Source organism: Oreochromis aureus, linkage group 1, assembly GCF_013358895.1.
Source record: "Oreochromis aureus strain Israel breed Guangdong linkage group 1, ZZ_aureus, whole genome shotgun sequence".
NCBI lineage: Eukaryota > Metazoa > Chordata > Actinopteri > Cichliformes > Cichlidae > Oreochromis > Oreochromis aureus.
Window position 1 is genome coordinate 2,677,714 of NC_052942.1, and position 25,726 is coordinate 2,703,439.

Sequence of the window (25,726 nt, forward strand, 5' to 3'; positions counted from 1 at the left end):
TTTAGACGCAAAAACAAGATGTCACCATTGAAACATTACAAACTGACCTTGATCAGACAAACGAGGAGCTGGACAAACTGAACACCTCGCATTTGGAAGAACGAGCCCAGCTCATTTATGACCTTCAAAGCTGCGAGCGGGAAATCGATAACCTTAAAGATGCTCTGCTGGAAAAGGATAAAGAGATATCAACTCTTGTTGGGAACATGGCTGAGTATGCAGAGCAGGTCTCAGCACTGAAACAAGAGATCAAACTCAAAGAGGAGAGCCTGGTACAAGTAGAAAATGCACTGAGTAAGGCAGAGAGGGAGGCTAATATAATGAAAGAATCACAGAATTCAGACCAGCAGGCCCTTAATAATAAGATCACAGAGCTGGTGGAGAAACTTAAGGAAGCTGAGATGGAGATGGTGAAGGCCAAAGATGAACGAGAGTCTAAAGGAGTTGAGGTGGAACACTTAATCAAGCAGGCTGAAAAGGATAAGACGACTATTCAGGACCTTCGAGGAGAAATCCAGAAGCAGAATGTGAGCCATCATAATCATCTTTCTGAATGTGAAACGCACATCACTTCACTAAAGGAACAGCTGGCAGTATCTGCACAGAAACTACAGGAGTCAGAAGGACTTGTTTTGCAGCTTAAGGATAGAAATGCAAGTAATGAGAAACTACAGCAAGAGCTTAATGAGAAAGAGCAGACATATGAAAAGGAGCTCAAGTCTTTCAAGGAAGAACAGAATAAGCTTTTGGCACAGGTGGAAAAGTATAACACTGACTTTCAGACCTTATCAAAGCAATTAGACAAGCAAGTTCAGAGTGAAGAGAATGTCAAGCAAGTAATGCAAGAGAAAATGAAAAAGATGGCATCACTCGAAAACCAGCTAAAGGACGAGAGGCAGAAATTCAACACTGAAAATGAGAAACTGTGCAATGAACTTCAAAGCAAATCTGAAAATATCTCCAAGCTTGAAAGTCTCTTAAAAAGCATGACGACTGAAAAAGAGCAGCTCCAAGAAAACCTGAAGGGGCTGAATGAGGAGCTTGAACTCGAACGTAGGAATTTAAAAGAGCTAAATGAAAAGGTTACATCTACTCTTGAATTCAACAGCAGTCTGGAGAATCAAGTGCAAGTTCTTACAAAAGAGAGAGACAGGCTTGAATTGGAAGTAACTGAGCATGTCAAAAATACTTCACAGGTTACAGCCGAAATGGATTCCTTGCAAGTCAAAATATCTGAATTGGAAATGCAACACTCACAAAGTAACACAATTATTCAAGGGCTACAGAAAGATAAAGAGGAACTAACTACTCGAACTCTTGAGCTAAATAGAGTTCTTGAGCAAAGCACACATTCAACCTCTGAGATCATGTTGGCAAAAACAAATGAATGTAGTTCGCTCCAGCAGCTACTCAGGGAAAGAGAGGAGACGGTGACCCAGCAGCAGGAAAAGGTGCAAAGCTTGACGTCTAAGGTAGACAAAATGCAGCGCGACCTCGCCGAAAAAGAGCAGACTGTCACTGAACTTCAAGCACGAATAGAGGCCCAACAAAATGAGCAAGCACAGCTTCAGGAAACTCTGTCTCTGCTTCAGGAACAACAAAGTAGTCTGAAGTCTGGGTTATTGGAGAAGGATGCAATGTATAAACAGAAGCAGGAGGAGTTCCAGAGTTTGCAGAAGGAAACTGAAAACCAGAAAAATATTGTATCCAGGCTACAAGCCGAGGCGGAGTCGCTCATTGAGGAACGCTCACAACTCAGACAGCAACTGGGAGAGAGAGAAGAAATGTTGAAAAATTCAACTCAGGAATGTCAGAAGCACAAAGATGAACTGAATAACAAAAACACAACTATCAGGTCTCTAAGTGACCGAATCAGTGTCACGGAGGAAAATGCTAGAAAGCTTGAGTGTGAAGCTGAGCAGAGTAAAACAGAATTGGCTAGTTTAAAAAGCCACAGCCAAGCTTTGTCCGAGGAGAACCGCCACCTTCGTGATGCATGTGAATCCAAAGAAAAGGAGCTTGCACAACAAAGGCAGCTTCTATCTGATCTTGATGGGCAGCTTGAAGCGACCCTTGACCAGAACTCCAGTTTTAGCATGAAGATTAGCAGTCTAACAGAAAATAATCAAAGACTACAGGAAGAGTTAGCACAGAACATGAAATCAGTTTCTGAACTTACTGCTGAGAGAGTTGTTCTCCAAGAAAAAGCTTCTGGCCTTGAAATTCAGATCTCAGATAGTCAAAAAATAGTTGCTAGTCTGTTGAAGGAGAAAGAGGAGCTTACTGCGGCAACAGATGAATTAAAAAAGGTCCTCAAGGAAAGCGAACAGGCAATCTCTGTAGGTCTACTCGAGAAAACAAATGAATGTGCTAATCTGTTGAAAAACACGAGGGAGAAGGAGCAACAGCTTCAGAGTTTACAAGAGCAAATCGATAGTTTAAAAATGCAGGTCGATCAGCTGAGCATGTCCTTGGTTGAAAAAGACCAAACTGTGTCAGAGCAGAATTCACAGATAATGGCCCAGCAGAACCAGCTGCTGCAGCTTCAGGATACTGTATCTATGCTTCAGGAGCAGGGATCAGTTTTAAAGTCAGGACTAATGGAAAAAGATGTCATGCTGCAGCAGAAAGTTGAGGAATGTAGTGTATCTCTGAATGAAGTCAAGCTACAGAAAGAGCTCGCATCACAGATGCAGGTTGAGGTAGAGTTGCTCAGGAAAGAGTACGTGGAGGCCAAACAACAACTAGAGCAGAAAGAACAAGCACTGAAAGAAGTAACACACGAATTTCAGAACCACAAAGATGAGCTGAATAAACGAAATGAATCTGTCATTTCGCTCAGTGCTCAGCTTGGGGCCATGAATGAGAGCGCTTCAGAGATGGAGGTGGAAATTAATAACCTGAAAGCATCTGTGCAGAAACTCACTGCAGAAAATTGTCAGCTGATAAAGGACGAGGGCCAGAGGAAAGCAGAGATAACTGATTTTAAAGACAACATTCAAGCCCTCATTGAACAGAATGTTCGATTGAAATCTGAACTTCAGAAAACAGTGGCAGAGCTGGCCAAAGCAAACGAAGAAGCTGCTAATCTCAACTTGGAAATCCAAGGAAAAAATGACGCCCTGAAACAGCAGGAGAATTTGATCCAGCAGCTCAACAGTGAGATTGCTGAGCAGGGCGAGCTGCTGAAAGAGAAAGAAGGCAAAACTTTGGAGCTTGAAGATTCTGTGTGTACACTCAGAGGCCAGGTTGACAGTCTGACATCAGAGTCTTCCATACTAAAGAATAGTTTGGAGAAAAAGGAGGAGTCAAGTCTTGAATATCAAAGTAGTACTTCCGCTGCCTTTGATAGTCTGGCTTCACATCTACAAGCCAAAGAGGCAGAATGTGAGAGCTTGAAAGAAAAGATATCACACCTTGAGGAATCTGTCTCAAAGCTCAACAACAACCTGGAAGCACAGACATCTGAAGCGGCAAACCTCAAAATGGCCTTGGAAGAAAAAGAAGCAGCTCTTTTGGAACAATCGAAAGCTCTCCAGGATTTCCAGAAAAGAGGAGACGAAGCACTGCTGTTCAAAACTCAGTTCATGGAAAGTACAGAGTTGGCGTCACAGCTGCAAAGTCAAATTCAGTTACTGTCCACTGAGTCTGAAAAATGTAGAAAGACGGCAGAAGAAACCCAAAGTGCCTTCAATAACCTGCAGGAGAAATATGCTGCCACCTTAGAAGAGTTACAAGACTCGAGGAAGCAACTCTCTCAAAAGACAGATGAGGTGTCTGAGCTCCGGATGTTATTGGATGATTCTAATAACGAATATCAGACTGCAAAGACCACCATAGAGACACTGAAAAATAACTTACATGTGATCCAGGAGAAACTGGAGAAAGCTGAAGACTTGAACTCCAGTCTTTCAAAGGAAAAGGATGACGCATTTGCTTCGCATCAAGCGAGCGTGTCATTGTTGACTGTTGAAATAGAAAGACTCAGATCACAGCATCTTCAGGTCGTGGCTCAGATGAATGCACTGACAGAAAACCTTGAACAGAGAGAAATGGCTCTCCACGCAATCAATAGTCAGTACAGCGCCCAGGCCAAACATGCATCTCAGCTGGTTTCAGAAATGCAGAAGTTAGAAGAGCAGAATAAGAGACTGAATGAGGAGATAGGATTGTCAAAGGAAGAGAATCAGAAACTTCACATTGCTCTCAGTAATGAAAACACACATTTGAAAGAGGAATTTAGGAAACTTTTTGCAGAGAAAGAAGAGCTAGAAAGAAGACATCAACAAACGTTGGCGGAGCTGCAGGTTCAAATGGAGCAGAAATCCAGCAGCGTGAATGAACTCGTGGAGAGAATGACATCTGAGAAGCAGAGCCTTCAAGCAAAGGTTAGTGCCAAAGATGAAGAAATTTCTCAGTTGAAGGAAAACATTCAAAAAATAGAACAAATTCTGCAGGATTCAGAGAAAGAGTGGCTTTTAGTTCTGGATAGAGAAAAGCAGGAAAAGAACCTTCTTGCAGAACAATTGAAAAGTGTTGAAAATGAGATGAAATCTAAAGATGTTAAAGTAAATGCTTTGAAACAGGACATGGACAGCTTGCAGGAGAAACTAGCAGAGGCTTCCTCTGCTATTAGGGAGGGCTCTAATCAACTGAGCACGAAAGAGTTGGAGGCATCAGCATCCAGAGTTCAGCTTGAGAATGTGTTAGCATCTATCCAGGAAAAGGAGAATGAGAACCATATTTTGCAGCAGGCTCTCAAAGCTGTGGAAGACGAGTTACAAAGACTAGTAGTGAGAAAAAAGGACAAAGTTTCCTCTCTATTGAAATCTTCTGCTTTGAATGAAGACAAAGCCTCTTTGGAGGACATGATAAAATGGTTACAAGAAAGTCATCAAAGTGAAGTAGATGCTTTGGAAACAGAGTTGGATAAAACTGTTGCAGAATTGGAAAAAACACAGACTGTACTTAATCAGAGAGAGCAGAATAGTTGCGAGAAAGGTCAACAAATAGCTCTTTTGCAAGAGACTGTGGAGCATTTAAACACTCAGCTTAATGCTGAATTAGTGAGAGTGAAAGAAGCTACTGTTAAACACTCTACTTTATATGATGAATTGCAAACAAAAGATGAGCAAATCAGCTGCATGAGCATTCAGATCAGTCAACAGAAGGAATTACTCGCTGGCCTTACTCAGCAGATAAAGGAAAAAGATGCATCCATTGCCCAGGTCATGGAGTCTGCCTCAAATGAGAGAATGAAACTTGGTGAGGAAAATGGCTCGCTCTCGGCACAATTAAAGAGCATGGAGAGAGCACATAAAGAGATTTCTCAACAGTTAGAAGAACATATTTCGCACAGTTCAAGTGAAACTGAGAAAAATAATTTAGAGAAGCTCATGCTAATTAGGGAAAAGGATGAGCTACAAAGTGAACTCACAAAAGTATCGAAAGAAAAAGATGCAGTGAAGAAGAAGCTGCAGGCTGCGCTTATTGTGAGAAAAGATCTGTTAAGGAGGATTGAAGAATATGAAAACCAAAAAGAAGAGAGCGTAAGCAGTAAAACTGAGGTTTCACTGTTGCATGATCAATTGCAGGAAGCCAAAAGTCAAGCTCAAGTTACAGCAGAATTGCATAAAGAAAATATTTCCCAACTTGAAAAGAAAATTCTCGAGAAAGAGGGAGAATTTGTTAAGTATAAAACCGAAAGCAAAACACTTTTGGAACAGCTAGAGTCAGAAAAACAGAGTTTGCAAACCATCTTAAATGATAAAGAAGCTCATTTGTCAAAAACATTACAAAAGCTCAGTGAGAAAGACTCACTAGTCGAGCAGCTGCAGTCCAGTGCTGCCGAGAAGGAAGAGATATTTGAGCAGAACAGCAAGGGTTTGACGCAGAAATTAGAAGAGCTTCAAAATGAAATCAAGACATGCAAAGATGAGTTAAAGGACAAATCTTCCTCTTCTGCTAGTGCTGTTGACTTAGAAAATGAGCTTGCACAGGTAAAGTCAGAAAAGGTGACCTTACAGAAGAAAGCCCAGGCCGCCTTGCTGGCACGCAAAGAATCAATAAAGAAAGCTCAAGAAAATGAAAAGAAATTAACTCAAGAGCTTGCGGAACTAAAAGATGACTACAAGGCGCTCTTGGAGCAACACTGCCAGCAGACGAACGAGCTAAACGCAGTGCAGTTGAGCTTGGATGAGAAGACCAGAGAAATGGAGGTACTCAATAAAACCTCTTTTTGTTATCTGGATGAATTGGAAACTTTGAGACAGCTTGTAGAGGAGAGAGACAAAACTCTTCAAGATTTAAAGATGTCTTTGGCAGAGAAAGAGAGCCAATGCCATTCTCTCTCAAGCCTGCAAACAGAACTTGAAGCTACTAAATCTGGATTAGAGGCTATTTCTCTTGAGATGGCCAATAAAGAGGAGTCCCTCATAGCCATGGAGCAAAGAGCAGATTCTTTGAAATCAAGACTGCACATCGTAGAGAACGAATTAAGAGAGAAAACTGAAGAGTTTGACAAATATCGGGATGCAATCAGAGATGCTGAGGTTAAGACCCAACAGGAGAATCAGTCTTTATTTGATAAAAATAAGGCTTTAGAGACTCAACTGTGCATCCTTAAATCTTCACTAGAGGAACATATGTATGCAAATGAAGAGAAATATCAAACCTTATTGAAAGAAAAGGAGGCTGTTTTGGAGCAAAGTAATCAGACGAAAGCAGAACTTGAAACAAAAGCTGATTTAGTTTCGCAGAAATCCTTTGAAGTTTTGACCCTTCAGAAGACATTAGAACAAACAGAGCAGCAGCTCACTGAGGACAACCGTTCTTTGGCTAAGGAGCTTAAACATCTGCAGCAGCAGTTTACTGAAACACAGAGGAATATGGATTCGCTGAAGCAGGAAAAAGAACATTTTGTCCAATTATTTAATGATCTGAGGGATGAGGTGACCTCCCTGAGGAAGCAATCGAAGGAGTCAGAGAATGTAAAAGAGCAGCTGCTGGAGAAGCACGATGCACCCGTTGAACAAGAGGGTCAAAACGAAGAAGGGGTCTGTTTTTCTTGCAAATGTGCAGAAAACTTTGAAACAAAACTAAAGGAGCGAGATGATGCCTTGTTAGTTTCTCAAGCTCAAGTTTCTGAAAAGGAGGAACTAATTGCTGCCCTTGAAATTCAGCTACAACAGCAAAGCAAAATGCTTGAAAACACTACTGAAAAGATGAGAAGAGAGGGTGTTCAGCTTCAGAAATCTCCTGATGAGGGTGCCAGGACGAATGATCCGGATAACCAAAACAAAGTTACCCTTCTAACAAGGAAACTTCAAGCAGCTTTGGTTTCTAGGAAAGAACTCCTGAAGGAAAATGCAGCGCTCAAGGAAGAAGTAGAAAATCTGTCAGCCAAACACGAAGCAAAAGAAACAGAGTACTTTGCTCTGCAATCATCTGTTTTAAAGTTGAAACAACAAAATGCGGACCTGGAAAGTTCCGTGTCACATTTCTCCGAAGAGAAGGACAAAATGTGCACTGAAGTCGACCGCATCCTTAACGAGAATCGCAACCTATCTGCAGCCTGCGAAAGTTTGAAACTAACTATAGAAAACATCACTCAGCAGAAACAAGCCTTCTCGTGCCAGCTTGAATCGCTCAAAGATTCTCAAACAGAAGAGCTGACCAAGTGGAAGTCGAAACACGCAGAGCTCAAGCAAGAGTACGAGTCTCTTTTGCAAGCTTATGAAAATGTCAGCAGTGAAATGGACAAGATGAGACAGCTTTTAGAGGGAGCTAAAAGAGACAGGCAGGAAGCCCTCCGAAAAGTACACAAGCACGAAAGTGAGATGGAGATCCTGGGGAAGCAAGTCCGAGAGATGGAGGAAGAAAATAAGAGAATGAAAGAAAAAGTGGAGGAAGTTTCCAAAGAGAAAATGCAGAGAATCGAGGAGCTGCAGGAGCAGAATGAGAAAATCAAAAAACAGGTGATGGAAATGATGTGTGATCTAAATGATAAAAACCAACAACTGGAGGCAGAGACTGCCCCATTTAAGGACTCCTTCGAGGCTCTCAGAGTGAAACTTACTGAGATGGAAGCTGAAAATATCCAGCTAGCAGGAAGGCTGGAAGAAGCTACCTGTTTGCTGGAAAAGAAGAACCTGGAATCCAATACATACACAAGCAACATGCAGAACAAACTTGACGAAGCACTCAGTTTGAATAGTTCACTGACTGCTCAGATTGAAGCTCAGAAAACTGAACTTGCTGCTCAAATGGAAATCAACAACTTGGTAGAGAGGGAGAAGCAGACCCTTTCAGAGAGAATTGAGAAAATACAGAATGACCATGAGTCGCAGTTGGGATTAAAAGATGACGCAGTTAAGGAACTCAAAGACATTATCACCAGGCACCGCCAAGAGACTATTAACCTGAATGAGAAGGTGAGAATTTTGGAGGATGACAAGTCACTTCTGCAAGAGGAACTTGAGAACGCTCAAGAGCTCTCAGACAAGGTGAAAAATGAAAATGAATATTTGGAGACTGTAATCCTCAAAAACTCGGAAAGGATTGACGAACTGACTGAGTCTGTCGGTGCCCTGCAGTCCCAAAATGCGCAGCTTTCCACTCAACTTGCAGCTAGTAAGGAGATGAACGATCAGATTCGTCACGAAAAAGAACAGGAGCAGCTCAAGTTGGTCAAAGAGTTTGAGGAGAAACTCAAGACAGTTCAGAGAGGCAACGAGGGTTCGAAGAACATGAAGAAAGAGCTGCAAGAGCTGCTCAAAGAAAAGCATCAGGAGATAAATCAGCTGCAGCAAAACTGCATCAAATACCAGGAACTGATTTTAGATTTGGAGAGCTCTTTGAAGAGCTCGCAATCAACGTGTGAACACTTGGAGAAAGAACTGAAGAAAAACTCAGAGAAGATTGCAGATTTAGAGGAGAGAGGTAAACAAGCTGAAGCTGAGCTAATTGTGCACAAGAGTCATCTCCGGGAAGCCAAAGAAAAGATTGAGAGTACCGAGTCTGAAAGAGACCAGCTGGCTCTTCAAGTGTCGCAGCAAAATAAACAGTCTGAAAATCAGAAATCACATCTGACACCTCAAAATGTAGAAGAAGCAAAAATAAACTCTTACATAGAGAATCAGTTTTTGTTACAGCGGCAGATAGATGATCTCATGGATTTAAAAGAGAAAGAAAGTCAAACAGTTGATGAGCTGAGGCAGCAGCTAGACTCTCGAGATCTCCAGATAAATACTCTAAAGAGAGCGGCTGAGACTCACGAAGCAAAGCTGTCTGCGTTAGCTTCCACACCACACGGGGCTAATGCTACCAAACTTTGGAATGATTTGTACCAAAAAACCTTACATGAGAAGGACAATCAGCTGCTTGAGCAAGGCTTCATCATTAAAAGATTCCTGGAAGATATGAGAATGAAAGACAAAGAGGTCAATGAGTTGCGGGTGACCAAGTCAAGACTGGAGAGGACGCTGAATGAATACTCTGTAGCTGCTGCTGCGCATCAGAGGCAGCTGTTTGTTATGAGCGCAAGCAATGCTGAACTCAGTGAGAGTGCAGAGCTCATGACTGTGCAGGTGAAGGAGCTCAGCGCTCAGGTGGAAAGAACAGAACAAGAAAAAAACGCGGTGAAGCGACAGCTGGCTGACAAAGAAGACGTGATCTCCCAAATGCAGCTCAGTCTACAGCAAGTGGAAAAGATAAATGCTGACATGGAAGCTCAGATATTCCTTTTGCAGTCTCAAAATGACAAAACTCAAGCCGACTTTGAGAAGCAGGAGGGAATTTGTCTGCAGCTCAAAACGCTTCTTCAGAGCAAAGATGCTGAGATCTCCTCTCTACTGTCCTGCAAAGATGGACAAATGTCAGGCTATCTGGAGCAACTGCAGGCTAACTATCGTAACCAGGTGTCAGTTTATGAGGACAGGCTGACATCTTCACGATACCAAAAGGAAAAGACGGACAAAGAGTTGAGAGCGCTTGAGGCCAAGGTCCGAAGTCTGCAAATTAAAGTAAACAGATCTATCCAGGAAAAGGAGCAGATGGAAGCAAAGATGGAGTCGTTCAAGAACTCAATGGTGTCTTTGCAGAGCGAACGGGAACGGCTGATGTCAGAATACAGAATACTGGAAGCAAAGAGTCAGTTAGGGTTAAAGGGCAAAGAGGGCTCTCCCGATGGGGAAGGTGGTGCAGCCAAAGGCCTTAAACACGAAATTAGAAAACTGTTACATCAGATGGATGATCTCAATTCTGAGAACGCTATGCTCAGGGCTCAACTGGTCCGATACAGGGAGGATTTAAATCAGGTTTTGTCCCTCAAGGACAACCAGTTGAAAGTATTGCTAAAGAAGCAACAGGAGGTGATCAAAAACCTCGAAACCCAAAAAGCTGTGGCTGAAAAGCAACACAGAGAGGCTCAGCTGGAAGTCCAGAAGGAAGAAGAAGCAAGCAATGCATTAAAGGAAGAGAATTCTAAACTTAAAGCTCATGTGTCCAAGCTGGAGGAGGAACTGTTAACTCAGAGAAAAGAGAGTGAATCAACAAACTGGGGCAAGGTGATTGCTGACTTGCAGGAAGCTGTTACAGCCAAAGCATCTGAATGTAATGACCTGCAGCAAAAACTTCTTTCTCAGAAGCTCTCAACTGATGACCTCAAGGGGAAAATGCAGCAGCTGGAAAATGAAACGGACAAAAAATTGTCTGAAGCAGAGGAAAAGTACAACAGTGAGCTGGATGCCTTTGAGCGCGAGGTGGAGCTGATGAGGAATGAGCGAGAAACTGCAGATCAGAGGGTGGCAGAGCTCGCAAAAGACCTACTTGAAATAGAGCAGCAGTTATCAGAGGCTAAATCGCAAAGCAAAGATACGAAGGCTCAGAATGAATCCCTGTGCAAGGCAATGGCTGCTTTGCAGAATGACAGAGACCAGCTCATCGAGGACTTCAAGGTCCTCAGGCAGAGATATGATGAAGAACTCCGAGAGACTCGGGCAGCCTTAAGCAAGGTGGAGCGCAGTTTGCAGGACACCACTTCAGATTTGGCCATGTTTGCCAAAGAGAGGGACATCCTTATTCGTAAATTAAAAGCCTTTGAGAGTAAAGACGCACACGGAGAGCTGAACAAGCTGCTGGACGAGCTGACGAAGGTTTTGCCAGAAAAGGAAAGAGAACTAAAAAAAGTCATTTTGGAAAACAACACTTACAGCAGGCAACTGTCAGCATTCTCCAGATCAATGGCCAGTCTCCAAAACGATCGTGAACGGCTGATGGACGAATTGGCCGGGGCTAAAAGAGTGGTTGAGTCCAGGCAAGGGTCGAGCCCAGAGGCTGTCGGTACGTCGAGCGTGGAAAAGTCAAAGGGAAGTGGCGTCAGTGCCTTGGAGACTGAGTCAGATGGGCTGGTAAGTCAAGTTTGGCTGTTGCTTGCACTTCCTTTTCTCTGCTGTGGTTCTGTGGTACAAACAGCATGCAGGGTCAGCTTAGATGTGTTTGTGGTTTCACATCCCATTGGTATGATTTGCATACTTCTTTTTTTTCTGTTTTTTGTTAAATACTCACGCTGTGGTATCTGTTTCAAACTTCACTTCAATAACATAAATGTTAAATGCATTATTTTGTCTTTGTGAATGATGCATTTTCTTTCTGTTGTCATCGCAGGGAATGCATCAGAAGATGGACGAACTGCAACAAATGGCACACAAAGAAGTGAGAAGTCAGCAGGAAGCAACAGCAGATCAGAGGTAAAGGAAGGAAAATGATTTCCTGTTCAAGCTTTCAAAGTATTCCCGAAGCTGCCCGGCTCAACGGTTTATCCATACAGCAGAAACAGGAAATGTGTGTTACTGTATTTGCTAGTAAGCAAAGTAAGTTCCTCCATCTATGTGAAGGCTTGAAAGGCTGAAAGCAGCACTGTTATGCACACAGCTTAAATTCATTTTACTTTAATTTTTAACACCTTTTTTGTTATGTAGATCTGATGCTGAGCCGAAGGACCTGCCAGTCAAAGTAAGTTACACTTCACAGTTGTCCTCTTTTGTTGGGAGACTTTGACTCAAGGATGCACTTCTGCAGCTTTTGGCCTTCACGGTCACAGTGAATTAAATCGTAAACAGATATCTGCATTTGAATATGTCGAATCTGTAGATGTTGCTCTTTATTCACGAGTTATATTTAAGCTTTAGTAGAGAGGAGAGCAAAGCAGGGAAAACTCTTGGCTGATGTCTGACTGTGATTTGACTTTTTATGTTTTGAAAAATGTATCTGCATATGTAAACAAACAATAACCAGCACAAAGAACAGGTTAAACAGTTAAACTGTTTAGGTATCCTGGTTGATAAACCAGTTTTTCTCTCTTTGGTAGTTGTGACACCAAACGATCCCATTTCTTCCTTCCGATACAGCAGGAAAGCGGTCTGGAGGAGGTGGTGAGTCGTTTGGATGCAGAGAGGAGGCAGCTTCACAGAGATCTGCAGCGCTGTATGTATGAGATTCAGCAGCGAGACCAGTACTTCCAGCAGCTCAACACAAAGGTATAAAACCGCTTAAGGTGACTGTCCTTTAAAGCCAAAACCCATCAGAGAGTTCAGCTAGCCCTTTGTAAGCTGGCAAATGTCCTGTAGGATACAGACAGTGTAGGCAAGCTGTCTAATTAAACCAGACTACAATAAACTTCAAATGTTCAAGATTTGATTTCATGATTTTTGTTTCCCATTTCCTACAAAATAATATACAAATATAAAAGCAATTGAATGCTGAATAACTCTAAATGTACAAAACAGTCAAACACCCATCTGCCCCTCCTCTTTGGGTTATCAATACTCACAGTTGCAGGAGGCAGTAGAGGAGAAAGGTGCTGTTACAGCTCAGCTAAGGGCTGTTTCCCAGACGCTGAGGGACACCCAGAATCGATGTCATTGGCTGGAAAGCCAAGTCCAAAGCCAGGTGCAGGTAAAGATCTATATACATATGCTTAAAAACTCAAATCCGAGCTGCCACTGAATCCAGTTGCGTTGTGTTTTCTCTGTATCCTCTTGTGTGTTTATACCTGTAATCCTGCACTCATTCATACCAGGGTTTACTTCACACTGAAGTTGCACCAGGGGCTCCACAGGAGAAGAGCAACGACTCCATGTTAAGTGAAAGTGCTGAAGCCAGTCAGCTCAGAGAAAGGTGAAAAAAACAAACAGCCTTCAGTCATGTCTTCAGTTTGGATCTCTGCAAAAATCTCCACATTGTCCTGGAGAGATCTGCACAGTCGGTTGAAGTCGTAGACATGCTAACATTATCCCTGGGTGTGGTTGTGTTTAAGGCTGCTGGAGGTGGAGCTGAGTCTGGCAGATGAGAGAGCCAGGAGAGAAATGGCCGAGGAGGCTCTGCGTCTTGCTGAAGACAGAGTAAAGAGGTTGGAGCCAGATGCAGTCACTCACCCGTACACCTGACTCTTATTCGTCAACACCGCAGATCTTTAATGAGTTTTTTTTGTTGTGCAGTGCTGCCTCCAGTCTGTCCAGGGACAGTCACAGAGACTTCAGTATCGAGATGGAAGCTGAAGAGGAGTGGGAAGCTCTAACTCTCAACCCAAATCAGCCTCTCATAACACGAAAGGTACTCGGCAGACTTGTTTTATTTTTCATTGATTTGCTTACTGTACAAATCCAGTGTGAATCTATGACACGGCTTTTTCGAGTTGGCTTTTGCAGAACAGTGTGTTTGACAGTGTAACTTTACTGCTGTCGTGGAGTAGTCATATAAATTGATGACGTGAGAAAACAAGTTCAGAGTGGCTTTTTAGGTCTGTGCAGCGATAATGAAACACAAAGATCAGTGAGAAGTGATGCTGAGAGCTTAGAGAGCCTGACAGGTGTGAGTGTGTGACAGACTTGTTTGGGTTTTTGAAAGAAAAGTATGGAAACTTATTTGGGCCATTAGACATGCTAATGTTATGTAGCTATGTAATGTATGGATGTGAACATACATTTCCGTGGGATGTGACAAACAGTGCTGTGGAAAAATATGAATCCCATTCCTGGTTGCGTAGTTTTAATGTTAGACAAAGATAACCTGAGTAAATACAAAGTGCAGTTTTTAAATGGTGATTACATTTATTATCCTACCCGACCCTACGTGAACTCGTACCCCCCATAAAACTAACAAAAAAAGTAACCAGAGTTATAGTTTTGAAGTGGCCTGCTTAAAGTCCAGACTCAAATTCAATTGGGATGTTTTGCAGGGACCATAAACAGGCCATTCATGCTCCGAACTCTCCAGTGTGGCTCGAGGATGGGTACAAATTCCTCCACAGCGATGTGAAAACTGTCACTTATTGCACATGCAAGAAAAATAAGAAAATGGAGTACATATGGATCAAACTGTCTGAGACTGAGAATCTATACAACTTTATTGAGATCAAATAAAGAGTGTTAGATACATTTTTCTCTGCTCTAGTTTGCCTACAGTGGCCCATTACAGAAAAGGCTTAATGACGAGACTCTTGGCCCCAATAAGTCTTGTTAGTCTTTTAATTAGGGTCACCATATATTCGGGCCAGTGCACTAAAGCCGGAGTTTCTTCTCCAGTGCAAATATAAGCATTTCTTTGATTGCTTCTGTTTCTCCTTGCAGGTGAAAGGAGGGATGGTGGCGTGTCGACGGTGGCTCCGAGGCAGGAGCCTTTACTTCTCCAGGCTGCTGACGAGTCGCACTCGCTCTCGATATTTCTTTCTGGCTTACTTGTTCACCATACATGTGCTTGTTCTCATGTGCCTCACTGGAACCCTGTAGGCAAAGTCGTTCCTGGACAAAACACAAACTGGCTGAAGGGTACATATGAAAGCTAACAGAGAGGGGCCTTTGATTTTCAGTGAATAACTTTGTGCATACACGGTAAAAACCTGAAACTGACACATTGTTCTCTGTTAAATATAATGGTAATGGGGGGGTGGGGGCAGGGACGACAGTTTCTTTGCATCTGATTTAAGTTTTCTTATGTTTGTAAGTAGACCAAGCCTTAAAGCCGTTGGCTTTGCTTGCCTTCAATTTCTTTTCTTTAATTTTTTTAAGAGCCACACTGGAAAGGAGACGAGAAAAGAGTTTGTTTGATGTGACCCTCGTGGAAAAGCTGCACAGTTTGCAGAAAGCCATATACACCCGTACTTAACACTAAGAATTGTTTGAAATCTCCTCTACACACCAGCTGCTGCTTTTCTTGTTTGCCTGAGTTCATGTGTTGCACATGATCACATAATCAAAATGCTGAGTTTAAACTATGCACTGAAACTCCTAATATGTATGTAATCATTTTGTGGAAGCTCAGAAGCACTACACCTCTCCCACTCTGTTCCCTTTAAACTGTAAAGCCAAAGGTGTCTGTATTCTTACTTTGGCGAGCACCCTCATGCCTGTAAAGCTAGTGGGAGACGTAATATTCTCAAGTTAACGCCAGTATCATGGTGTGCCATTGAAATTGTACTGCAACACAGTAGCAGGTACGAGTTGTTTGTATTTAAGTTTCTCCTGTATTTATGTCTGCATCCACACATGCACGCTGTACAGTGTGTCATATTTCTGTATATATGATTTTTATCCTGTCTGCTTGATGTTTATTGACTGTAAATTTTTCCTTGATTGTTTAGAGGATAAAAACAGGTTGGTAAGAATTTTTTTTCCTAAAATTACTTCGACTAACAAGCCAGAATCCCCTTTGTGTAGATTCAATTAAAAAAACACAAACCGTACAAATGAGTGTCAGGATCTGTTTTCTGGCTTGTTAGTTGATGCATTTTTGTTGAAAAATGCACAGTTCTGCACGTTTGTGTTATAAGTATCTGTATATAAAGGGTTCAATCAATGGACAGTGACCGAAATCTATTTATAAAAAAGGTAAACTACTGAAAAATGTTCAGATGGCATATTTTCTCTACTGCCTCTATTTTTAAACGTTGGCAAAGCAGTTGGCCTTGAGGCACATGAGGCTTAACGTCGTGCAATACTGTGTTGGGAGAACTTTTTCTGATCGCCTTTCACCATCTGGAGCGGACTTTAATAAAGCTCATTGAAGTTTTCTGCCCACATGAATTGTTTTTTACTAAATCTGTGGTGATCTGTCCACTGCGATAACTAAAAGATGGAGTTAACAATCAAGATGGAGTAATAAACGCCAAAGCCTTCGCTGCATACGTGCTCTTAACAATAGCAGAAATATCAATTCTAACATTTCCAGTCAGTGCTATTATTTGAGTGTTGAATACTGTACATGTCCACTTTTTTAGCCTATACATCTTCTGGTTTCACATTAGAGGCTCTCCTGCATCTTTAAGGACTCACTAAATCAGCCCAAAGACTGTATATGAACGATGGGCATGGCCACCCTGACACCATCCAAATTAATCGGACATCAAAGAGCAAAACATTCAAATTGTAGCAGAGAACAGAGCCCGCTCTGCTTTGAAGTAGCGAGATGCAGTCTTTGCACTGCCTCTGGTCTTTCATGTTGTTTTAGACCCTAATGTGACATTTCAATAATTTATTGAAATAAACGACTAGAGTAAAGGCAAGCTGTCTTCTAACAGGTAAGGAGTAAAATATCTAATAATATTCATGATGTACAATCTTTACCATTTCCTCTACAAAGAAATATGACAGTACCAGTCTTACCGATCCTATACTCAGTTACTGTAAAGGCTGATAAAGTATGCTAGGTGCAAGCCTCTGCTGGCCAACCAGGCAAAATGCCCCTGCTTTGGACTGGTCATGTGATCTGGTTTACCTGGGATTGGCCAAAATGTCTAGAATTGCTAGATTTTCTAAAGCCCGGGAACAAAGTCAAGAAGAAGTTGAGGAGTCAATATATTTAAAGGTTAAAATATTTTAACTATCAGGCTTCTCTCCTCTGGAACCACCTTCCAAATGAGTTCAGGAGGCAGAGACCCTCCCTTCTGAACCATCCATTAGTTATGCTGCTGCAGACTCCAATGAGGAACTGAGCACATCTCCACTCTCGTCTTTTCACTCCTCGTGTTCTATCATATGCTTTGTCTCCACTGCCACCGATAAACTCAATATAAGGGAAAGACACGACTGCTGTGAAGCCCACCGACTGCTTTTTGTTTCCACATTTTGAAGCTCTTTTTTCCCTCATGTTAGGTTTTCAGTCAGATGTGACAATATTTGGATAAGAGTGGAGTGCCACGTTATCACCCACCACTAGCTTACTTGATTAACCAGCTGCACTGATAAAATGCGCACACAGTTGAAGCACAGGCATCTCGAGGCTGCTGAGGCTTAGCACACACCAGCTGGCTACAGCTGCCTGTGTTAGGATTCCTGTAATGGGCCACACTGGGTTTGTTCATGTAGACCAGTGGTTCTTAACCTGGGTTCGATCGAACCCTAGGGGTTCGGTGAGTCAGTCTCAGGGGTTCGGCAGAGCCTCTGCTGTGACATGCACGGCTCATTTTGTGCACCAGTAAAAAACATATCTGTCTTGAATTTGAAAAAAATCACATTTTATTTTTCACTAAAGAGGGGTTCAGTGAAAGGGCATATAAAACTGGTGGGGTTCGGTACCTCCAACAAGGTTAAGAACCACTGATGTAGACGAAACGATTTTCTGTGCCCGACTGTAAACACAATATTTCTGATGCTGTAACATTAGTCATTTAACATGGAGTCCATGGGGACTTTTGGAGCCAGCTTGAAGGGGCCAAACTGCAAGTTTTGGCACTTCAGTGTTGAATTCGTTTTTCAACTCTGGAGGTTGGTATTGCTCACTGTTGCCAAATGCTTGCCCACAGCATCGCCTGATTGCTGTGGTTATGTCTCTAACATTTTACTGTGTGCAATATAAAGTGCAATGAAATGACTGTGGTTGTGGGGTTATGGAAAAAAGTCATTTGAAATGATCTCAAAATAAATTGATTACTATAGTTTTTTATTCATTAGTTCATTTAACCAAAAAATAACTGAAAATATGTCTAAAAAGAATTGAAAACTATTCGGACTCTTTATGTAACCTGTTCAACTGCTCATGAAAACAAATCAGCCAATCACACAGCAGTAACTCAGTGCATCCTGACAAGTAGACATGGTTAAAATGACCTGCTGAAGTTCAAGCTGAGCATCAGCGTGAGGAAGAAAGGGTATTTACATGGTTGTTCAGACATGGTTTGGTCCCAGATGGGTTGGTCTGAGTACTTGAACCTGGGAAATTGGGATTTTCCTACACAACTATCTGTAGGGTTTACAGAGGATGGGCTGAAAAAGAGAAAACCAGACAGTAACTCAAACAACCACTCATTATTCCCAAGGTACCATACTGATGAGCTACAGCAGCAGCAGAAGAGCACTCTGTGTGGCTCTCCTGCAGGACGCTGAGGTGTAGTTCACATGGGCCCAGCAAAACTGGACAGCAGAAGTTTGGGAAAATGTTATCTGGTCTGAGTCTTGATTTCTGCAATGACACAGAGATGGCTGGATCAGAACTTGGTGTGAACATGAAAGCAAATATTCATTCTATCTTATACTGCATCAGCAGTCAGGCTGCTGACAATAAAGCCTCTGCAATAAAGAATTCAGGCAGCTCTTAAAGAAAAAGACTTAACACTAGCACTAGCAAGATGTACCTAATAAAGTGGATGGTGAATGTACTTTGTAACATATACAGTAACAGCAATGTACTGCAGGCTTCTTCATTTAAGTTTTTGATGTTTGATGTAATGTGAACATAAGGCCACTAGATGGCAAAGTCTGTTAAGGTGCGGAACAACCCTTTTATGTAACTGGGCTGTACTTTGGTATTATCTGAGATAACCACAAAGGGACGGATGAGAGAGGTGGGTTTGGTATCTTGTCCTTATATGTGCCATTGTTCATGAATTTGGCCCATTTCCCTCATTCTATTGGAGTTATTTCAGCTGTGGAATACAATACTGTGGCTAATTTATTGCCTGGAAGGCCTGTCCTCAGCCTCATAAATATTCATGGAGAATTCTCCCTTTCTTCCCTTTTGTGACAGGATCTCATCTTTTACACTGTGGTGTCCTGTTTAAGTCACGGGGCCAGATATGTGATTGGGTGGACCACACTGAGAACCAAGTTTTCTCAGTGCGACATCAATCTACGACTGCTGTTGTGCTCTTCTATAGAACACTGATCACAGAGGGATTACATTTCTTTGGCTTCCTGCAGATTTTTCATTACTGAAGAGACACAAGTTTGTCTAAGTTTGTCTTTTTATGTGAAATATGGCCCAGTCCGAGGTAGACGTTTCATTTTGATACTGATGACGATGACTCATCCATTTCCACATTTAAAGACTGGAAGGTGAAATTTCACAGTCAGACTGACACAAAGTCAACTCGGTTTGAATCTCGTGGCTTCTGGAGGAAACCACTCCGACCACGTCATATATATATAAAAGACAGAAATCTGCATCTCGGTTTTGCTCCTGCAGCCTTCACCTCCCTATTGCTGTCTTTCTCAGCCAGAGTGAAAACAGTCCTCCAGTTGCCGGTGACCCACTTGCCTCCAGCACCAGAGGAAGAGAACCGGAGGAGTAGGAGAAAAGGGGCGGGGAGGAGGTAGAGGTGAAAACATGTGGGAGACTGCTATGATTAATGTGCTTTCAGAGCTGGAGTGAGTGAGAGAGTGAGAAAGCGCAAGAGAAAGAATGAGAGAGAGAGAGCAGAACAAGGGCACCTGTGATACGTGGGGATGGTGGAGAGAGAACAAGTAGGCTTTGGTAAGGCACGCTCAACAAATAAATGATCTTATCTTCATTTTAATGCATCCATGTGAAACAGTGAAGCATAAAAGTAATTCTGCAGAAATTATACCTGCAAAGTCAGAGTGATAGCTGAACATCAGGTGATTTTCTTTCTTGGATAAGAACTCCACTTTGCCTGTTTTCCCTGTGCGTTTTCTGATGACCATTAAGGCAGAAATGTGAATGCCCCAATGACTCTACAGGTGGAGACAGTGATTTATAATATACCCTGGTTTTAGCCTCTTGATACCAGAAGATCAATTCTTCCAAATGTTAATAAAGCCTTTGACGAACAGTACGATAACCTGGTGCATCACTTCTTCAGAGACTTCAAATTTAAAGCTTCGGAGTGGTTCCATATTCAATTCACTTCATTTTGTATATAATATATATATATGTATAATAATAATAATAATATAATATATATATATATATATATATATATATATCTATATAAAAAATCACAAAAACAGTTGCCTCAAAGCACTTTAGTAAGGTAGACCCTACAATAATTCAGAGAGAAAAGAGAAAACCGCAACAATCATTTGACCCCTGATGAGCAAGTGATTTGGTGACAGTGGGAAGGAAAAACTCCTTTTTAACAGGAAGAAACGTCTTCCAGAACCGGGCTCAGGGAGGGGTGGCCAAAGACACACGGTGTAAGAGAGCCAAAAATGAACAATAACTAATGATTAATCACCATGATTAATCACTCACCATGTGTATAAACACATGGTGAGTGAAGAAAGGAGTCTACGTCTATTGCAGCATAACTAAGGGAGGATTCAGGGTCACCTGGTCCAGCCCTAACTATATGCTTTAGCAAAAAGGAAAGTTTGAAGCCTAATCTTGAAAGTAGAGATAGTGTCTGTCTCCTGAATCCAAACTGGAAGCTGGTTCCACAGAAGAGGGGCCTGAAAACTGAAGGCTCTGCCTCCCATTCTACTTTTAAATACTCTAGGAACAACAAGTAAGCCTGCAGTGTGAGAGCGAAGTGCTCTAATAGGGTGATATGGTACTACAAGGTCATTAAGATAAGATGGGGCCTGATTATTTAAGACCTTGTATGTGAGGAGCAGGATTTTGAATTCAATTCAATAAAATCTGCCCTCTGTTTAGTCACCATCAGTACTCTTGCTGCAGAATTTTGGATCAACTGATCAATTGCTGTTTGGATTTGGAGGTCATGCAAATAACTGTGACGTGGTGAATGGCTTTGGATAATTACTGGATCCTGACCATACTACTGTCTGTCTGAGCTGTTAGACTCCTCATTGTACCACATTTGGGTTTTGGCTATTAAGCTTTTCACTTTTTTGTATTTCTGTTTAACTGAGCTCCTTCTTTCGTCTAACTGAATTTTTAAAATTTGATTTAATTCAAATTAAATTTAAATTAAATAAAATCAAAGATTTAAAAACCATGTTTATTCTATTGTACAAGTAAGTTGTGTTTTTCTGTACTGTTGAGTGTGCTACAGCAACACGATATGAGGAATTTGAAGAGTTTACAGAGAAGGAAAGTGTCCCGTGAGTTTTGTTACCACATGTAGATGTCTGGACATACGTTTTCTGGATGTCTTTTGTGTCTCCTGAGAAGATGACTTTTCATCTTTGCCTTTTTAACCAAATCTCAATGATGTTAAGATGTCTAGGGAAATCTTTTTCAGTATGTTTTCAATGAGTTTCTGCTGTGAGTCATCATCAACCACTACTTTTATTTCCTGGTTAAATAAACAGTCGCTGTAGCCTTTATGTTTTGAGGATTGAGTGATCTTTGAAGCTTACAACAAAGAAAAAACTTGTGCCTCAGAATCCTCGGTTCATGGTGACAATTCAACCAGAATAAGTTTATGAAACAGTTTTAATGATTTATGTTAAATAACTGCTCCTCTGACGAAACATCGTTAAAGTGTTTATACAGTTTGAAGACGTCAAATGGATTCGAAGTGATCCAGACCAAGGGTCAATTCAAGATTCAAGATTCAAGATTCAAAGCATTTATTGTCATGTGTGCAAAGAAAAAACATTTCTCTGTACAATGAAATGCTTTCACTGCTGTCCACACACAGAAGCCGGTTAATATGTACAAATAGATTAAATGTGGAAAAAGTACAAACTCACACAATAACTTTCATTATTTTATTCAATATTACACCAAATATTTTTCACAAATCAAATCCACATTGTAAATGTAGTAACCGCCAGAGAAACAGTCGATTCAGCACCTTTAGCTATATTCATAAGATAACCAAGTGAAACTCAATGTCATTTAAACTTTATCGTCATTATTATTCCTTTATATATACATAAATGGATTTTTCTAAATGTCATCAATTTCTCCTTCAAAATGTTTTATTTTTTTTTTAGAATTTCAACATTTTCAACAGAATAAATAATAGATGATTTGAATAGTTTTAATGATTTCATTACCTGTTAAGTTGTTTCTGTTCTAAATTGTTTAATTTCATTGCCCTATAGTCTGGTGTTGTCAGGTTTGTTGAGTTTAAAAGTCAAGGACGTCTATCCCATTATGTGATACCATTTTATCCCCCAACATGTGAGCCACTGTATTGTCCAGCCTGTAGCTGCTGCGCTGGTGCAGTGATGTACAAAAATGTATAATATATTTATAATTGTTGCTAACGCTGCAGCTACACTGAAGATGGATTAACGATGGTTTTCTACATGATTGCATAGCTCAGAGGTTCCAAAAGTGTGGGGCCCGCCCCCTAGGGGGGGCGCAGAGCCATTGCAGGGGGGGCGGTATGAAAAGAAAAAAAAAAAGGAGCGCTTGGACACTGTGGACAGGTTTTTGACGAGGCTCCCACACAAACGCAAAGCAGGAGATGAAGCATCGCCAAATATGTTTCCAAACCAACTTCCTTCCAAGCCAAAGACTAGAAAATATGGTGAAGCATATCTTCCCTTTGGCTTCACCTGCACAAGTGCCAAGGTAGGTCTCCCCTGCAGAATTAGTTTCCCTGCGTCGGGAGCAGCGCTGGGCTCTCCAAATCACGGACAAACAGTATCCCACATTCTTGATTTTTAGTTCACAAACACTTCTTGTAATAACTACTCCTGACATTTTGGACATGTTAGCTCTTTATGCAGTAAAGTTACAGTGGGATACAAATAATATCAGGCTGATCCTGCCGTAATTTGTTCCCCCGGTTCAAATCACGGACAAACAGCATCCCACAGCTGTTTATGTGTTTAAACCCATTTTGCACAGAGAGACATTTTTTGTTTTAAAAAAATCAACGTTTTCTGTGAATCGCAACGCCGTTTACGTGTTGACGAAAAGCCCAAAGGCATAGAAACAGCTGCGTTTTCAAAAATACCCGTGTAGGTGTGGACGTAGCGTAAAAGAGTTAGTAGTATATTTGATTACTACCTGTAATTTATTGCCGTTTACTTGTATTTGCTTAGTTGTTTACTAAATGTTTGAGGTGTGAAATAAACCGCAATGGAGTTTGTAAACAAAATATGGGTGTGTGTGTTTGGAGGATGTGTTTGTGCGGGGGGGGGGGCGAACATTTTTCTTCTGAAAAAGGGGTCCTGGCCAAAAAAAGTTTGGGAACCACTGGCATAGCTCATCATGATAAAAGTAACTTCAACATCTCAGATTCTTAACAGGAACAACAATGTGCTGTCAGTCAGTAAATTCAAAGCGGTTCATGCTGTTTATTATCACTATTATCTATTACAACATACATCATTATTCATTTCAAATTATGCAAACAAGCCCATTTTGTCAGTAAATACATCAATAATTCAGCCAAATAAATGATTTCGAAATCTCTCCACTTTCTCCCAAAATCACCAGCAACACAAAAGATCTCATGAAGACAGTCTGTGTCCAGATTAACTGTAGACCATTTCATAGCTCGAATCATCTGACTGTAACACTCGATCTAGGCTAGCAGTACTGTGTTAACGCTTCAGTGAAGTGTGCTGGTGACGGGTCTTTCTGGTATGCCGTGTAAGCCCACTATAATAATTAGCACATGACAATAATCTCCTTCTGGTTTTCTATTTCATTTTTGTAAAATAAATAAATATAAATTATCAAAAAGTATCAGGATAGAAAAGCATCGGATAAAAAATCCAGCATAAAAAGTTCAGTTTCACTGCAGCAGTTCAGACACACCATAAGTGGATGCAAACAGTAGCATCCCCGAGTGAGGTGACATTTTTCACTCTCACATGAATGCTGGGTGGTTTGGTAACTTAGATGTAGCAAATCTTAAGGTTCAAACCACCCAAGGAGAAGATTAAAGCTTGGAGACTCCTCACCAGTCAGAACTGAAGGAGCCTATTGGAGAAAAGGTAAGGTGAAGCATCTCGAACACCCTCAAGCGAGTCCAGTTTCTTTTATTTAGGATTTAAACACACCGTGACGTGGAAGACCACGAGACTCCAAAGTCATGTTTTGTCTTCAAACTACGAGCACTATAAGTGTTTATAATGTTTTCCTTTTCCTCATTTGTGTCTTGGTGACTGGAGGGGTCTTTCAAAAAATCTACTCTCCCTCTACATAATGCATCATCGTTTTATGAGTATGATTACACCGTTATAATCATTGTCATGTGTTGTCAGTTATTACAAGCTAAATTTGAAAGCCAAGCTTTTAAACATCAACTAACCTTTTTTAAATAGATTTTTAAAAAACTCATTTATGCTGCTAGAGAAGAATCCCACACACTGACTCCTGTGATGTAAGCAAATCAGTCATCAGTGTAATTCAGACAATAACGTCCCTGCGGGGGAAACTTAATTCGCAGGCAGTCAATCAAAGCAATCAACCACATATCAAGCTGGAAAAAACAACAACAGGCGTAATAGGACATCCTCTGTCTAATGAACAAATGAGGCCTGCATATTAACTAATAATGAAATGATAATGCAGAAATACCAGGCAGATTTTTACTAGTTTTGAAGTAACACATTAATGCAATTTATGAACCAAACTTTGGACGTGAATGTAATCAGTCAGGATAAAAGGAGTTTTAAATGTGCATCATATTTGATGATAATGGTAATGACAGTGATGCTGACACCATGGAGCAGCTTTGGGCCCACACTGTAAATGTCAGGGGTGAGTGAGAGTGTTTGTGTTGTTTGGACTCTGTAGGACTGTACCACACTGCTCCTGCTTGCCTCCTATTCTCTTTTTAGCCCAACATTTTTTCCAGTGTGCCCTATATAATGTCCCACTTTGCAATTAGGTCTGCTTCTGCTGGTGTGTACAGAGAGGAACAGCTAGATGGAGATTTCGCCTGTGCTGCAGATTGTTGTGTGTGTCTGTCAGGTCATCTGTGATCCAGCCTCGCGCTGTTCTCAACTTTCAGACTGCCTTTCGTTGCATGTGAAATTGGGTTCGCTTGCAGACATGTCCTGACAGACACCCCGCCTGTCATTCTCTAGAGAGCTGGTCATGCTTCTCTCAACTCTTCCTCTTTCTCTTCTGCTTCCCTTTGTGTACCTCCTCTACTACAAGTCACCAGTCCCATTATACACAGAAACCTGCGATCCAGTCATCTAACTAACGCTCCATTCTAACCTTGGTTTTCTATTACATCCTGTATAAGAAGCTGTGCTCCTCTAACAGTTGGTTTATTACAAGTACTGAAATGGCCCACTAAAGCATCTTAGCAGAGATCTAGTGCATGCATGTGCATGACCTCCCTCTCAGTGTGGTTAATTAGTTACCATAGCAACATGGTCTCCTCTGGCTATGAGCTCAAGACCCCCAACTCATCCAACCGTACATCACATAGCATGTCCAGATGTCTACTCTTTGTCCTCGGTGGCTTGAAGAAATTTATACACAGATGAAAATGTAAACGTGCTGACAGCAGTGATTTTAGAGATAAGATCTGAGAAAAGCAGTACTTTATACACTGCTTTATATCTTTGCAGCTCCTAAGGTATCTCAAACATACAGTGATTAATCT

The 25,726-nt window shown here is 41.4% G+C and overlaps 1 protein-coding gene across 4 annotated transcripts in view; it reads left to right on the forward strand.

Moving 5' to 3' along the window:
* The window catches only part of LOC116329701 (golgin subfamily B member 1-like), a 43,368-nt gene extending 27,293 nt beyond the window's left edge, over positions 1-16,075 (forward strand). For 3 of the 4 annotated variants that reach the window (XM_039619574.1, XM_039619645.1, XM_039619685.1), the window contains 9 exons: positions 6-11,408; positions 11,665-11,747; positions 11,979-12,012; positions 12,408-12,536; positions 12,832-12,954; positions 13,079-13,176; positions 13,316-13,408; positions 13,497-13,611; positions 14,628-16,075. In XM_039619574.1, coding sequence (XP_039475508.1) covers positions 6-11,408; positions 11,665-11,747; positions 11,979-12,012; positions 12,408-12,536; positions 12,832-12,954; positions 13,079-13,176; positions 13,316-13,408; positions 13,497-13,611; positions 14,628-14,786 — 12,237 coding nt within the window. In that variant the 3' untranslated portion in view covers positions 14,787-16,075. The remainder of the gene's footprint in view (positions 1-5; positions 11,409-11,664; positions 11,748-11,978; positions 12,013-12,407; positions 12,537-12,831; positions 12,955-13,078; positions 13,177-13,315; positions 13,409-13,496; positions 13,612-14,627) is intronic. The other variant, XM_039619609.1, reaches the window with a different exon arrangement.
* Positions 16,076-25,726: the final 9,651 nt, after the last annotated feature.